A 16,153-nucleotide genomic window follows, 5' to 3' on the forward strand; every position below is an offset into this window, starting at 1 on the left:
ATACAGCTGGAATTTTGCTTACTACCCCCTGCTGAAAACAGGTGGTACTTCAAGCTTGAATTGGTAGGAATATTCGGTATTACGGTCTGGGTGACATGATTAGTTGTGTTATCACACTGAATTAACCTGTTAAATCGAAAGTCCTACAGTTAACTTTTAAATGATACATGATAAATGATACCAGAAAAGGATTTTTTACATAAAGTGGAAAATCCATCATCAGCTGGTAGCTGTGTTTTGGAACATGGTAGCTGTGTTTCTAGCTGGTCATGAGCTCATGACAAACTTGGACCAGCTCATGACCAGCTTGAAGCAGCTTCGGACCAGTTTGAACCAGCTACCATGTTCCAAAACACAGCTACTAGCTAAAGCTTTCCAGCAGGGGAAGGATCCGACAGGAATTATGTCACTAATGGCCAAAGTATGTTTTGATTTTTTTGTGCCGCTACATCTCTCGCAGACTGCATGTGACACAAATTTTCCTTATCAGCACAGTATATGCGGATTGTTGGTTTGCGGTCTTATTTTTCAGGACATATGGACAATTCATATCTGTGTGCTTCGTCTGCGCATGTTTATTGAGTATCTGCATCGGCTGACGGTCAAAAGAGTATACATTGCAAGGCTGAGTGCTCGACTGCTCACAACATTGAGCGGCATGTGGAAAAATGAACGATAACCTGGCCTTCACACATAATCAAAAAATTACAAGAAAGATCTTTCTGCTCTCTGAAATTCCTTGCCCCTTAGACTTACATTCCAGTAAGTGCTGGACTGCTAACATGATTTTTGCTTGTTTTGAACTGATGGATGAGTCAAAAGTATTGTCAACCTGTCTGATCACACTGTGAATTCAGCGACAGAGGATCGAAATTTCTGCACTACCAAAATAAGAACCACTGCCCCCAGTGGCCGAAGCTGGAAGTGCTCTTTTGGTGAAATGTCCACAGAGTGGCACCAAATGTGAGTTTGGTTGTAATACAGTCAACAGGAATGCATACTGTATTTTATTAACTATAACCCCAAACCATCAGTGGAGTAAAAATGTAATCTTAGAGCAAAAATGCAACCTCTCAATCACACTCATTGTTTATGTTAACGCGATAACTCCCTGGTGTTCACGGAACCAGAACCCATGTCTCTGAGATTTTTTTCATCAACACCATAGGGAAAGGTAAACACATTTCAATTGAGGTACTTGACAATCATTTGGCGGAATGGTCGATTTCAGGGTACATAAACATTCAGAAGCAATATGTCCATTTCCCGTGATCATGTTGTGTCAACAGCACGCCACAGATGCTGCCACAGTGTTAACACTTTTTGGCAAATCCACCTCTAAATGGTTAACTTATAGCTGTCTCTGCATATTAAGAGGGGATATGAGAAAGTATTTTAACACGACCATAAACGGGAATAAAGATGTGACGACTCCTGTTATTAATGATTCAGTCCTAAGCACAATTACAAAACCCATATTCTCATTTGCTTGTCTCTAATTGAAATCTTGTCTTTGTGGTCAGGAAACCCCACCTCTGAAACAGAGTGTATGGCCAGACTTAAGCAGATGAGAGAATCAGGTCATAAGTAATTCAGATCTTGTCTGCAATTGAATGGCATAGGAGCATCAACCATCCCTTTGTTATGCAAATAAAGCATTATACCACCCACTGGTCCTAGTCCACATCTTAATCCTGCATTCTTGGGGGTTCATCATTTGCTCATTGCTCACAATCTTTATGGACACCTAACTCTCAAATTACAGTAAGCCTACAGTACATTTTGGATGGTTTGTTTCTATTTTGAACAATAATATGTAGTTGTACTTGAAAGGACCTTGGAGGACACTTGCTGTAAATTACTAGTGTAGTATTGCTACTAAAGAGAATCATGTGACATCACTGTCCAGAGGGGTTTCTTGGATACTAGCAGCCACCTGTACAGAGCTGTTCAATTCCACAGTGCAGTATGAGAAAGTGTGTTTCAGAGCAGACAAGTGATTGTGTGCTCTGCTTGTCCTGAGGGCAGAAAACAAGCCATCTGCAACAGCAACAACATATCTGAAGGTAAGAGATTTGAATAAATGGATATTTGAAGAAATGTTTAAAGAGATTCAACTGGGAATTTTGGCTTCTTTAGCCTAGAGCTTTACTGGAATGGGGTTATGAGTCAAAATGAAAAGTACCTTGTTTTTAGACAGTGTACCATGGCAATACCATGGTATTCTTTGAAGTAACTTGGAATACAATTGTTTCATGCAGTATGAATGGTAATTATTCAGAACTACGGTAAAAGGGAAACTGGGGCTAGTTGTCATTTTCTACTCGATTGGTTTAAGTCAATTTCTGACTAGAAGTCTTGGTCAAAAAAAGCTACCGAATATATCCACCGTTCGTCACCATGGCCGGGAGCTTTGGCAGCGACTGGGGATCAGGAAACTTACTGTGCTCCCTTCTCCTCTGGACAGTCAACACCGCAGTAGGAATGGCCGCCGCCTCCTGCCGTATGGCAGCGGAAACAGCCAGATCCACTGCCGGTGAGGGAGTATCATTGACTTCGGGCTGGGACAAAGGAAGTCCTCCAATGCACAGGCTAATATAAACTCATTCCATTTCAAGGAAAACTTGATTGAAGCCCCAAGACTCCCCTACCCCCTCCCAAAACATAAACTAGAAAAAGGATAACAAAGACCAACTGGGAACAGATTGACTAGTAACAAAACTCTCAAAAAAAGGGCCAGCTCATGCAATTTCTTATGATTTCACCAACTCTCATGAGACTGGGTTTCAGAACTTTCCCATACTGCCAAGTAGACCTGTTGCCAAATGATTCGGTCACTATACAGTGCCATGGTATAACCAAATTCCATTTATACAATGGTTATAAAGAAGAAGAAGAAATAGAAAAAAGCTACATGTTTGTGCTCAAACAATTAACCAAACACATTAGAATACAACAAACAGGCAATATTATTTAAGACTAATTATCAACGTGATCTGTGGGATAACTTATTTATTTTCATTTCAAGTAAACTTATGTACTTCAAGAGTAATCAGTAGCCTTAGCCAACATTAACATAGTACGCCTCACATTAGCAAAACAGGCTGCGCATATGGACTACATTTCCCATCATGCGTAGCTCGTCGCTCCCGTGGCGTCATTTCTCCATGTGAGCTTCATTCAGCTGAGCGCTGCAAAGATGAATGGCTGGGGTTTGTGTTTAAACATTATTCTTTTCGTGTGTTTTCTGGCTACAATTTTTATAGTTTTACTGTATATATATTTTATGGTCGTTACATTTTGGCGATTTGAAACGCGTACGTGCATTGACACAGAAAACCCATCTACATTACCACCGGTGGATAATGGTGCTGAACAGACACATACGAGACATAAACGCTCATTTATTAACGCAGCGATGATTTTATCCGAGTCATTCACTGCGTTTGTATTAGCGTTTCTGTAATCCACTGCATGAAAGCAGCATTTTATCGTGAAATCACCTCATGCATTTCTGTAACAGTGGCTGTTCAGAGACTTAAGTCCTGGAATGCATCAGTGCGGGGGTGTTTGTCCTCTCCTCTCTCACTGCAGACACAGATACCTCAACAACATATGCATGCACTGATATTGTGATCAATATGATTAGTTATGTATTCTTCTCATTCTTTACAGGGGGTGGACGATGGAGACCCTGGAGAAATGGAGCAAAGACTTCAGTGCACATCATCAGCTGGATAAGAAAGAGCATTCCAAACAAAATGGTGAGATGTGTCTTCTCAGACATATGTTTCTCGTTCTCCAGTCTATTCAAGATTCCCAGGTAATTGGCAACATGGACAAATCAGAGAATTTTCAAATTGTGGTTTTGTGACAAATTCATTAGATTTTTTTCTTTTTCTAGAAATGCTTAGCTCTAAAAAATATTTTTGGCTAGAAATAGCTGTTTTAGAATACAGTCTCTATAAAATTATTTTTTTGAAATCTTTGTCCATCACAAACTACTTGAAAGTCATGGAAAGGTCATTGACAAATAAGGTTGTGTGAATTGATAAAAATGAGAAACCTTAATCACAGTACATTCAGGTACTCAGCTGATTTCATTTTATTGCCGCATAACGTTGCTGAGCTTAGACCTGACCAATAAAGCAACCCTAGATCAAAACACTATGAATGATGGGTGCTCCCCTTCTTAACCTGATGCACGCATCACTTTGGAATAGGGTAAATCCACATGACCTTTTTTTTTGTGTGTGTGTGGATTTTTGCCCTTTTTCACCCAATTTGGAATGCCCAATTCCCAATGCGCTTTTAAGTCCTCATGGTTGTGTAGTGATTCGCCTCAGTCCGGGTGGCGGAGGACGAATCCCAGCTGCCTCCGCGTCTGAGACCATCAACCCGCGCATCTTATTACGTGGCTTGTTGAGCGTGTTGCCACGGAGACATAGCGCTTGTGGAGGCTTCACACCATCCACCGTGGCATCCACGCTCACCTCACCATGCACCCCACCAAGAACAAACCACATTATAGCAATGACAAGGAGTTTATCCCATGTGACTCTAACCTCCCTAGCAACCGGGCCAATTTGGTTGCTTAGGAGACCTGGCTGGAGTCACTCAGCATGCCCTGGGATTCGAACTAGCGAACTCCAGGGGTGGTAGCCAGCGTCTTTTACCACTGAGCTACCCAGGCCCCCTCCCACAGTCCAATCTTTATGCTCCCTAGAAAATTGAAGTAATTTTTTCCGTTTAGCCTCACTAACAACAGCTGTTTAGTCCCAATCCTGTAAATTCTCGTTGTACTCTGTGTGTGGAAATGCTCTTACTTTCAATATTAAACGTAGCTGTGAGCTCTACTGTTGATTTTTTACAATGTGACTTCACCAAACGTTTTAGTGATCTCCGATCAAGATCATTCAAGATTCTTTTCCGACCACATTTCTTCAGTGAAGCTGACGGCTCCCCACTATCCTTCCAGGTTTTAATAATGCGCTGGACAGTTCTTAACCCAATTCCAGTGATTTCAGCATTCCCCTTAGTTGTTTTCTTTGCTTGATGCAGGCCAATAATTTGCCCCTTCTGAAATACAGTATCTTTTCCACGACCACGAGATACCTCTTCCGACATGATTGTTTAAAGATTGAGAAGCTACACACTGCATCAGTTAGGGTTAAAATAATTTTTGCCAGCTGAAACATTAATCTCTGCAATAATGATCCAATCATAGGCTCTTAAGTATCTGCTTATTTAAATCCAAATGGAGACTTTTTTTTTTTTGTCAAGGCAGTGTATATCTAATAATCAGTAATCTGATAAACAGAGTAAAGAGTGTCAAATATTTAAGTAGTTTCATTTAGCATTAAATTACTTTTTTTTAATGTTTTATATTATAATTTTTTTAATGTTTAATTGCTACTTTTTTTAATTTAAATATTTTGTATCCCCTTTTTTCTCCCCAATTTGGAATGCCCAATTCCCACTACTTAGTAGGTCCTCGTGGTGGTGCGGTTACTCGCCTCAATCCGGGTGGCAGAGGACAAGTCTCAGTTGCCTTTGCTTCTGAGACCGTCAAACCGCGCATCTTTTCACGTGGCTCATTGTGCATGACACCGTGGAGACTCACAGCATGTGGAGGCTCATGCTACTCTCCGTGATCCATGCACAAATTACCACACACCCCACTGAGAGTGAGAACCACTAATCACGACCACGAGGGGGTTACCCCATGTGACTCTACCCTCCCTAGCAACCGGGCCAATTTGGTTGCTTAAGAGACCTGGTCGGAGTCACTCAGCACGCCCTGGATTCGAACTCGTGGTAGTCGGCGTCAATACTCGCTGTGCTACCCAGGCCCCATTATTTGCTACTTTTGCTGAAAAACGTAAAGCACTGTTTACTGTGTTCTCTATTTAATAACTGGCTCTTGAATAATTCCTTTTCAAGCTTGAAGCAAGATTTACAAGAGAAACACTGAAGGCCTCATTGTTTTAATTTGAATTGTTAATATTTATAAAAAAATAAATAAAATGTGTTTTATAAATGTGTTTTATTGCATATTTGCTTACCAGCACAACACCAAGTTAATATAGAACTGTTAATGAAGCTTTTTTCTGCTCGTTTTGCTTTTTACAGTTGAAATCCCTTTTTTTTTTTTTTTCTTTTTTTTCAATAATCACAAGGTGCTGTTTGGTTTATAATGTATTTGTTGCGCCCTCTTGTGGACTTAGGACATTTAAAATGTATATATTTGATTTACAACTTTATTGCATCTTTGCATAGATTGAAGCAGAGAACATTTAGTCAGAACCTCTAGTAAATTACATGTTACTTTGTTTATTACCCTTATGTCCAGTTTTGTAAATCACTACAAATCACTATCTTTATTCTAAGCAAAAAAATCTTGATTCTCAATTTATCCAGAATCGTGCAGTTCTATAATTATGTGTGACTTGATTGTTTTTTTAATCTATTTTTGAACAACTTAATAGCCTGTACTAATAATTTAATTCTTAACTAATAATTATTGTGTTCCTTTCAGCTCTTTTCACACTAAACAACAAACTATGTGCCTTGTAAATGCAGGATTCACATTTTAAGATAAAAAAATAAAATAAAAAAAACATATGGATGTAAATGTAAAATTTAGTATTGATTGCTCAAAGTGAATCAATTAGAACCTTAGATTCTGGCGAACTTAAGATGAATAAGACTATTCTCACCTGACATCTGGATACCTTATTAATATAATGATGCATACTTGATGACTGAGGAGAACTTATTACAAAACAGTTTTCACAGTACAGCATAAAGACTTGCATCTTATCATAATGAGCTGTAGATGTGTGACAATTATTTGCAAAAACAGTTTTATTTACCACCTTGCTACTAATTACTGAACATGTAAGATGATTACTGTCCATTACACAAAAATACTACTACTTGTAAATTATATGAATTAATAAATGAAATTGTATTGATCTTAGACTAGGAGTTTAAGCTAAATCTACAAATATTCAAATATTAGCATAATGCTTGATGATAAAAAAATCATGATCCAACCTGGGTATGGTTAACATCAGCTATTTACTATTATTTATTCATTTAATTCTTTGTTTAATTCAGGCATGATTGCAAAAAATCTGCTCAACTCTCTCAAGATTCGCAATCGTTTGCAGCTCCAGCCTATTTCTCATTCAGCATGTGCCACTGGTAAGTGCCCTGCTGCAGTGTGTATGTTTTGATTGTTTAGCATATTGCATTTTGCGTGTTGTTTACATTCATATACAGTATCATATGTCACAGCTTGACAAATATTTACTTGCCTCTTAAGTTTGTAGTTATTAAAATGTACTCTCAACCTGGCTATATATATATATATATATATATATATATATATATATATATATATAATTTTTTTTTTTTTTTAACATTTTATATTAAAATAAATATGATAAAATCTGGAGTAATTAAAAAAAACACATTTAAAGAAAAATACAAATAGATCTTTTTTGCGTTTTTCATTGTGAGAATTTGGGGTACAAGTTATGTATGCTTGTAAAAACAAACTTAAAATGAAGAACTTATTAGGACTGTTTTTAAATGGCTAAACTCTCAATTGACTATTTCATAAGTCTGAATGGCTTTGTGCCAATGCATAGCTTATTTTTTTTCTGTTTCATCTGTGTCTCTGTCAATTACCCATTTTATTAAGTATATTACACCACCAGCTGATTGTGGTGATCAGCTCCTTTAAATTCAGTCGCAGCTGGACGAATATCCAGCTTGAAATTGTTACAACTGCTGCCTAGTGTTGCGTTGTGTTAACAAACATGCGCATAGTCAATCAGCTGAAGTGTAAAATGCTGGAATGGCTCTCTAAAGTGAGATATGTGGGAGTATTAATGCCTGAGTCGTGTTGCTGTAGATCAAACACACTCTCAGCTCCATTAATGAGGGTCCTCATTGAATCACACTCACTGACAGACAGACTGGTGCTTTATAGGGAAAACCTAAAGAACAGTTTTTCATCAGCCTGTTGACCACTGAGGGCCATGGCTGGAGTGAGACTCTTTTGCATTGGGAGTTTTTAGAATGTACTTGGCTGCAACGATCAGTTTGTTAGACCTGCTAACCTCTTAAGTTTAAACCAACATGTAAAAATGGCCGATTATGAATCTTCAGTCTGCAAAAGTAACCAGAACAAAAGCTGATTTAAATTGGTAATTGACATTTATTGCGGACAAGAATGTATCATTAGTTTAAACTTGTGGAGTGGTGTAGTGGACTAAAGCACTGAACTGGTAAGCAAAAGGTTGTTGGTTCAATCCCTACAGCCACCACCATTGTGTCCTTGAGCAAGGCACTTAACTCCAGGTTGCTCCAGGGGGATTGTCCCTGTAATAAGGGCACTGTAAGTTGCTTTGGATAAAAGCGTCTGCCAAATGCATAAATGTAAAATGTAAATGTAAACTATTATATAAATAGAGAAATAAAACTACTTTATAAAATCGTATTTAATTGCTGAATTACTGGTGAAGTACTACGCTACCCATAATCCTAAAGTGAGATGCACCAATCAGAGAAGTCTCTGTTTCCATTAAATTCTGGAATTATATTTCCTATTTGGATGACTGTTCAAATGACGAGCAGCACACAGGAATCTTTCTGATTTTCCTGAGTAGCAACTCTTGCTTTGCTTAAGGGGACACAAATATTCTGTTCAGTTTTCATAACATTCCTTTTTTTTTTTTTTTTTTTCAACTTTAATTTTAGTACTAAAAGTTCATAAATTTTGAACTTGAACTTACCAACAGTAATGACAGCATTTTAATTTGCATACTTAATTGTGATCTAACTGTGGTCTTCTTTTTTGCATTTATTTGTATACTGAATTGGGATTGTTCAAGTGCTGCAACAATTAACCTATAAAATCAATAATAATCGATAATGAAATGAATCAACACAAATTTCATTATCAATTATTTGGATGTGTACGCCATGCACGGAGAAGCTCTGTCAGTGTGGTCACTGTACAGTAGTGAAATATGCGTTTGCATGAAAACTAATTTTCAAAATGGCTGAGATGAATTGAAGTGGGAAAAAAACACTAACTTCGTAAACTCATCTTCATTTCATTTACTGAACCAAAACTAAAACTTTAACACTCCCCCCCCCCCGCTAACTACAATGTATACCTGTTTTTGACTGAAAACAGCTGTCTAATTGTCTTAAGTCTTAATTCTTGTTTAAAGGCCTATTTACACTTTAAATTTTCACCGTGAATTTTCAGAAAAGTACAAATGTTTCCCTATAGACCCAAGCAAATTAAAGCAAGTAAAATCTGAATTGTCAGATGGGTTGTATTTTGAACATAAACTGGCATAAAGCATGAGAATGAGTGTGTTTTCGTCCCGGTGTGTTAACTCTCAGAGGCTAAAGGCAATTTGCGTGTGCTTGCTGTGAAGTTGTTTTTTTGTTTTTTTTTGGGGAAAAAAATTAAAATATTTGCTGTTGATTTCCTCCAGTCTGAATAGGCCTTCACTGAGGTGTTATTCATAAATCTGAAGGCCGATTTATACTTCTGCGTCAAACCTACGGCGTAGGCTACATACCCCTCTCCAAAAATGTAACCACACGATGCATCAATGCAGACCACAACAGCTGTGATTGGTCCGCTTTGTAACCAGAGATGGTCCCCAGGATGATTAAACAGATTTTTGAGGTAGCATCGTATTTTCACCAAGATTAATTTAAGATCTATGCATTGTATTTAGACTCAGGACCATTGTATTTGTTGTATTCTTCTCGAGAACTTTCCGATCTGTCTGATGTTTTGAGTTGACCTTATGTTTGACAGTATGATGTAAAGACAATAATCATTTTTCATAAGAAATAAAACGGAGCATGTCTAATTTGTCAGCAAATTAAAAAGCACCTGTTAAAAGTTGGTTCTACTGCCTATATGCATTGTAAAGTCCAGCTTCCAATCTTTAAAATAATGCCTGTTTTGTGTTGGTCAAGCCAGTAGCTTTTAAATCTGATGATTACAAATTACATCGCTTTTGTTTATTCATGAAATGTATAAACGTGAACCATGAACCCATAGAACGATGCAGACACACCAACACAGAGCTATAAATGCATACCACCCCATTGGCCACTACGTGGAGCCTACAGCGAAGGTTTGACGCATACGTATAAACCAGCCTTTACTGTGTCTAATGTGTGTCTAAGGCTCCTGCCCAGATCTAATGAGTAGGAACGAGCAGCCTGACCCCCGGCCGCTTGCCATGGCCCTGACCCCCCAGCTGCCCCCCAGGACCCACCGGCGTCTGTGTCTCTCTGTGTCCTCTGACAGCAATGGACGCTTCAAAGCTCTGGAGACACAGGAATGGAAGAACAACCTCAAAGCTCAGGTAAGGGGAAGTTGTACCTAGTTTTCTGGATTTAACAAGCAGTGAGTGAAGAGGTCCAGAAGTCAAGGACATTTCTTGCTTTTGCCGATTATTTTATCCATTGTCAGCATTAATTATATTTGTAACCATTTAGTATTGCAATATTTTCTGTTGGTGTGCTGACCTCAGCTGGCTACCAGGTTGGCTTCCACTGGTCAAATGGGGTTAGTGTTGACCCTAAACCTACTTTGATGGTTTTGTAGGGGGTTTGGGGTAGAGGTTGACCAATAGTGGCTTTTTCTGATACAATTTTTTATTTTTTATTTTAAATCAATCTATATAATAAAACATATCTTATTCTTTCCCTACTATGAAGGGTACAGCCATTGAGACTGCAAAATGAATAAAATCCCAAAAACATTTTTTTTTGTGCAAGCAAAATCCCAATAATAACCAGAGAAATGAAGATTTGGTGCATAATGTGGGACTTTTTACTTTAAACAAGCTCAAAATACACCTGTGACTCTTATTTTGAAAATACAGAGATTTGGCACTGTTACAATGCTCTGTTTGTGAGTATTTACCAAATTAAGCCTTTTATAGACTTAGATTCACCAGATGAAGAGTTTTGTTTGTGTGTGTGTATGTGTGTATGTATATATATATATATATATATATATATTATTATTATTATTATTATTATTATTATTGTTTATTATTATTATTATTTTTTTCACCAGATGAGGTTTATCGATGAGTAATAAAAAAAAATAAAAAAATAGGGGCAAAAAGGAAAAGAAATGGTCAACCATCTTATATATACAGTGTGTGTGTGTGTGTGTATATATATATATATATATATATATATATATATATATATATATATATAGTCATTATATTTTTTTCAGATAACTGATAGTCACAAAAATCAACTATCGGTATTGATTAATCGGTAAAACCGATATATCGGTCTACCTCTAATTTGGGGACTTGTCGTCTTACCAGCTGAACACCTTCTTGGCTAGGTTAGGAGACAAGCAAAGACCAGAAAACCTCCTTAGGCTGGTTTAAGCTGGACTTTCTGTTAGGGAAATGTGATGTTGCCTCAAATTTTGACTAAATAAAGCATCATAGAAAATCTGTATGTTTGTTTCTGTCAGATGGAGCAGGCCCATAGTGCCGGGGCAGCCAGCAGTACAGGTTCCCTGGAGAGGGCATCTCTCTTTTGCGCCTCTGGCTCCACCACCACCTCAAGCTCTGGGCTCTCCAGTCCAGTGGAGCACCTCACCAAGAGCAAGTCCTCCAGTCGCTTCTCTCTCTTCTCCCCTCCATGGAACAGCAGCTCCGAGTCCGACTCCAACCCACCTTCCCGCTCCGGATCCAAGAAAATACACAACTATAGTCGCAGAGCCGTTCCTGGCAGTGCCAAGACGGGGCCCGAGACACCAGAGCCTAAGCAGAGTGTCTCTGAGCACTTCCAGTACTCCGATCCAGTCATTTCCAAGGTTACAGACTATATTTACGTGGGAAACCTAAATGCGGCTTATAGCGGACGTACGTTGTGCCGCAATAACATCGACAGCATCATCGACATGAGCAGCCTGCCTGGGGAAACATGTTTGAGACTTATTCCTTGCACTTGCTCAAGGGGGGTAAAGCACACTTGGTCTCGTCTCAAAGTGGACATGAGTGATCTCCCGGACTCCGTCCAGGAAGGGCTAGCCCTCAAACATCGCTGCTTCGAAGACATCAACGAGTGCATCGATGCTTCAATGGAGAAGAGGAAGCGTGTTTTGGTCCATTGTCGTGACGGGTTTTCCCTTGCCCCCACTTGCATTATTCAGTACCTCATGGTCAAGCAAAATATGAGACTAATCGCCGCCTATGAGTTGCTCAGAGCCAAACACCCTGTCAATATTCGCGAGTCCCATCAGAACGTTCTGGTGAGTCTTGAGAAAGCCCTGAGACCAGGCGGGAATGTGGACCCGGAAGGTTTTAAACAGGCAATCTCCCGCAAAGTGGCCTGGACCTGATAGAACCTCCCCGGGAAAGTTTTTGTTTTTGTTTTGTGCTTTTATTTTGTACATTATTTCCTCTGTTAATAGTGAAAGGCAGCTTTTATTTGTGTTGTAACTGAGCTGGATGTCATGGTGTGAGTACTAACTGTGAACATTTTCTGAAGTTGTTGAGTGGCCATTTTAGAAAACAAAGCCTGAGAATTTGGGTCATTTGATTTGTCTCAGGCTAAACAAAAAACAAATATACTTTGTGCAGCTGCTAAACAATGGGATGTGTCCGGGAATATATCTCCTAATTATTGTTCTTCGTGTGGGTACATAGCCATGCTTTGCAGGTTTATGTTGAGGGAGAATTTTTTGGGAGCGCTCAGGAGTCCAAACGATGTCATGTATGACTGCAAAACATTTATATTGAGACTGAAACGTCACACTGGAATACTAATAACTAAAAAGTTCAGACATATTCATAACAGATTAAAGCAATAGTTCACCCAGCAATGAAAATTCTTTAGAATTACATTTTTTGTGTAAACTATTCCTTTAAGGTTTGAACATGACTAGTCATGGCATCTGTTATTACTAAGCACAAACTTTGTTGGCTTCATTATTCATTGGACAATTGGTTGATATTTCTCTGCGTGTAACAAGGGTCATATATTTCGAAAAGATGCACAATAAGAGTAGTCCTCTGTGAGGAGTCATTTCATTAAGTGTCATTTCCAATGTAATATACAGCATATTTGGTTAAATATTCATTTATGTGCTTGAAAAAATTTGAATTTTGTGATCGTGTAAGCATTGATATTGGCCCACTTTTTACGTTTTTAGGAAGGGTTGGTATTTAGATTATTTAAGCATAGGCTATGTTTTGTTTTTCGCCTGCTACTAGGTCTTTCGCACAGTTGCGTGTTCTAGTCCTCGCAGTATACTCTGCTGACCATGAGCGTGTACGCACATGATGCATGCTCAGTACAATGATGTGCTGATGACAAATTGTATGTCTTGTTCGCTGTGCTGTAGAGTAAACGGCCAACGGAAAACCAAAGCATACTTTTCAGGTTTAAACTGAATTGTGGAGCAATGCTCAAAGGCAAAGGTTTGATATTGCACTAACTACAAGGAAATGCGCAAGTAAAACATTTCATTTTGCTGACATGTGGCTTAGTTTGATTTAATGTTGTGCAGTGATATATCAAATTATTTTTGATTACGATAATGTTTATGCTTACTTATGATGATTGTTGTACATGGTTTCTATTGTATTTTGATTTAGCCATTTAGAAAAATGTATGAACCCTGATAGCACACATATCACCGAGACATCTATTGGATGCGTGTTTTCATTTTGATGTCATTTTTCGAGCAGTAGCTCACCTGCAATATGTCATTTAGATGTTCATTGTTGTATGTTCCACCTATTCTACACTGGAAGCAAGCAGCATGTTGTAACGCGACAAAACTAGATGGCTCCAGTTCTAATCAATGAAGCTGTCTACACTGGATGCAAGCGACATGTCATAATGTGACAACTAGATTGCTTCCATTATAATCAACAAGCCTGTCTACACTAGAATTAAGTGCCATGTTGCAACACAACAAAACTATCTTGCTCCCATTATCATTAATGGAGCTACCTAAATTGGAAGCAAGCGGCACATCGGAACGCAGTAAAAGTAGCTAGCTTTCCAGTTATAATCAACAAGCTATCTGCACTGGAAGCAAGCAGCATGTTGTAACGGATCAATACTAGCTTGCTCCATGTATAATCAACGGTGCTACTCTTTGGAAGCAAGTGACGCATCATAACGCAACAATTAGCTAGCTCCCGTTATAATTAACTGAGCTATGGAAGCAAGCAGCACGTTGTCGTGTGACAACTAGCTAGCTCCCATAAATCATCAGTTGAGCTATCTATATTAGAAGCAAGTGGCACATCCTAATGCGACAAAACTAACTAGCTCCTGTTATAATCAACTGAGCTATCTACACCGATCAGCCACAACATTAAAACCACCTGCCTAATATTGTGTAGGTCCCCTTCGTGCCGCCAAAACAGCGCCAACCCTCATCTCATAAGAATAGCATTCTGAGATTATATTCTTCTCACCACAATTGTACAGAGTGGTTATCTGAGTTACCGTAGACTTTGTCAGTTCGAACCAGTCTGGCCATTCTCTGTTGACCTCTCTCACCAATAAGGTGTTTCCATCCATAGAACTGGTGCCCACTGGATGTTTTTTGTTTTTGGCACCATTCTGAGTAAATTCTAGAGACTGTTGTGTTTGAAAATCCCAGGAGATCAGCAGATACAGAAATACTCAAATCAGCCCGTCTGGCACCAACAATCATCCATGCGATTATCTAATCAGCCAATCATGTGGCAGCAGTGAAATGCATAAAATCATGCAGATACGGGTCAGGAGAATGGGGAAAAATGTGATCTCAATAATTTGGACCGTGGCATGATTGTTGGTACCAAACGGGCTGGTTTGAGTATTTCTGTAATTCTGTACAATTTTGGTGAGAAGAATATAATCTCAGAATGCTATTCTGAGATGCGGGTTGGCGCTGTTTTGGCGGCACGAGGGGGACTTACACAATATTGGGCAGGTGGTTTTAATGTTGTGGCTGATCGGTGTACATTGGAAGCATGCGGCACGTTGTAACATGATAAAACTAGCTAGCTTCCGTTATCATCAATGGAGCCACCTATACTGGAAGCAAGCGGCACGTTGTAACTCGACGACTAGCTAGCTTGTCATCAACTGAGCATGGAAGCAAATGGTAGTGATGGCCACTTTCGAAACACTGCTTCATGAAGCCTCGAAACCTTTACAAATAATTTATTTCAAACCAATGCTTCGGAGCATGTAGCAAACTGGCCAAGTCATGTGATTTTAGCAAATGAGGCTTTGTTACATAATACTGTTTCTAAATGTTTCAGTGTTGGATACCAGAGGGCATTGATTCCACAGTGAAACCCAATGTTCTAGTGTTACAAATGCTGCATAGTGTAGAGGCTAACAAACTCACCTAATAACCGGACTGTATGTTTAAGTTCAAATCCCATACTGACTGAGTGTAAATTATTACCCAGATGTCTCATTTTCAAATGTTTATTGCATTTGTGTAAGCATAAAAAAATTTGTAAATTAGTTTTTGCAAAACAAAGTGTTGTTTTAGAATAAAAAAAATACAAGTATTGTTTGGTATTTAAAATAATTTTAAAACAGTAATCATTAAAAGGCTAAATTATATATATATGAACTACATATTCTGCAAAGATTCAGATCTGTTTATTCCAGGATATTATAGATGACCAAGAAAAATATATGACAAATACAGGGCAGTAAATAATTCTGAATCCAATGTGTCATTATAGCTGCGTTTGACCAGAGTATTCCCACTGCATTTACCTGCTAAGACCTGCAGATGTCCTCAGTGTGCTGTGTTTCAAGCGCTTCGAAACAGTGAATCATTTTCAGAAGCCATTGGTTTAATTGATTTGAATTTTCGGAAAGCTTCGTTTCTCCCATCACTCGCAAACGGCACGTTGTAACGTGACAAAACTAGCTCCTTTTATAATCAACTGAGCAATCTACACTGGAAGCATGTGGCTCGTCATAATACAAAGCTAGTTAGTTCCCATTATAATCAAAAAATCTATCTGCACTGGAAACAAGCAGCACGCCGTAATGTTTCAAAACCAACTTGCTCCAATTATAATCAACTGAGCTATGG

The 16,153-nt window shown here is 38.6% G+C and overlaps 1 protein-coding gene across 1 annotated transcript; it reads left to right on the forward strand.

Annotated features, from left to right (window-relative positions):
* The first annotated feature begins 2,400 nt into the window (after window positions 1–2,400).
* LOC127437312 (uncharacterized) lies at window positions 2,401–14,423 on the forward strand. The gene is made up of 6 exons (XM_051692161.1): window positions 2,401–2,536; window positions 3,140–3,212; window positions 3,676–3,764; window positions 7,123–7,209; window positions 10,234–10,415; window positions 11,555–14,423. The coding sequence occupies exons 1-6, from the start codon at window positions 2,401–2,403 to the stop codon at window positions 12,425–12,427; spliced, it is 1,440 nt and encodes a 479-aa protein (XP_051548121.1). The 3' UTR covers window positions 12,428–14,423.
* Window positions 14,424–16,153: the final 1,730 nt, after the last annotated feature.

Source organism: Myxocyprinus asiaticus, chromosome 48 (genome assembly GCF_019703515.2).
Source record: "Myxocyprinus asiaticus isolate MX2 ecotype Aquarium Trade chromosome 48, UBuf_Myxa_2, whole genome shotgun sequence".
NCBI lineage: Eukaryota > Metazoa > Chordata > Actinopteri > Cypriniformes > Catostomidae > Myxocyprinus > Myxocyprinus asiaticus.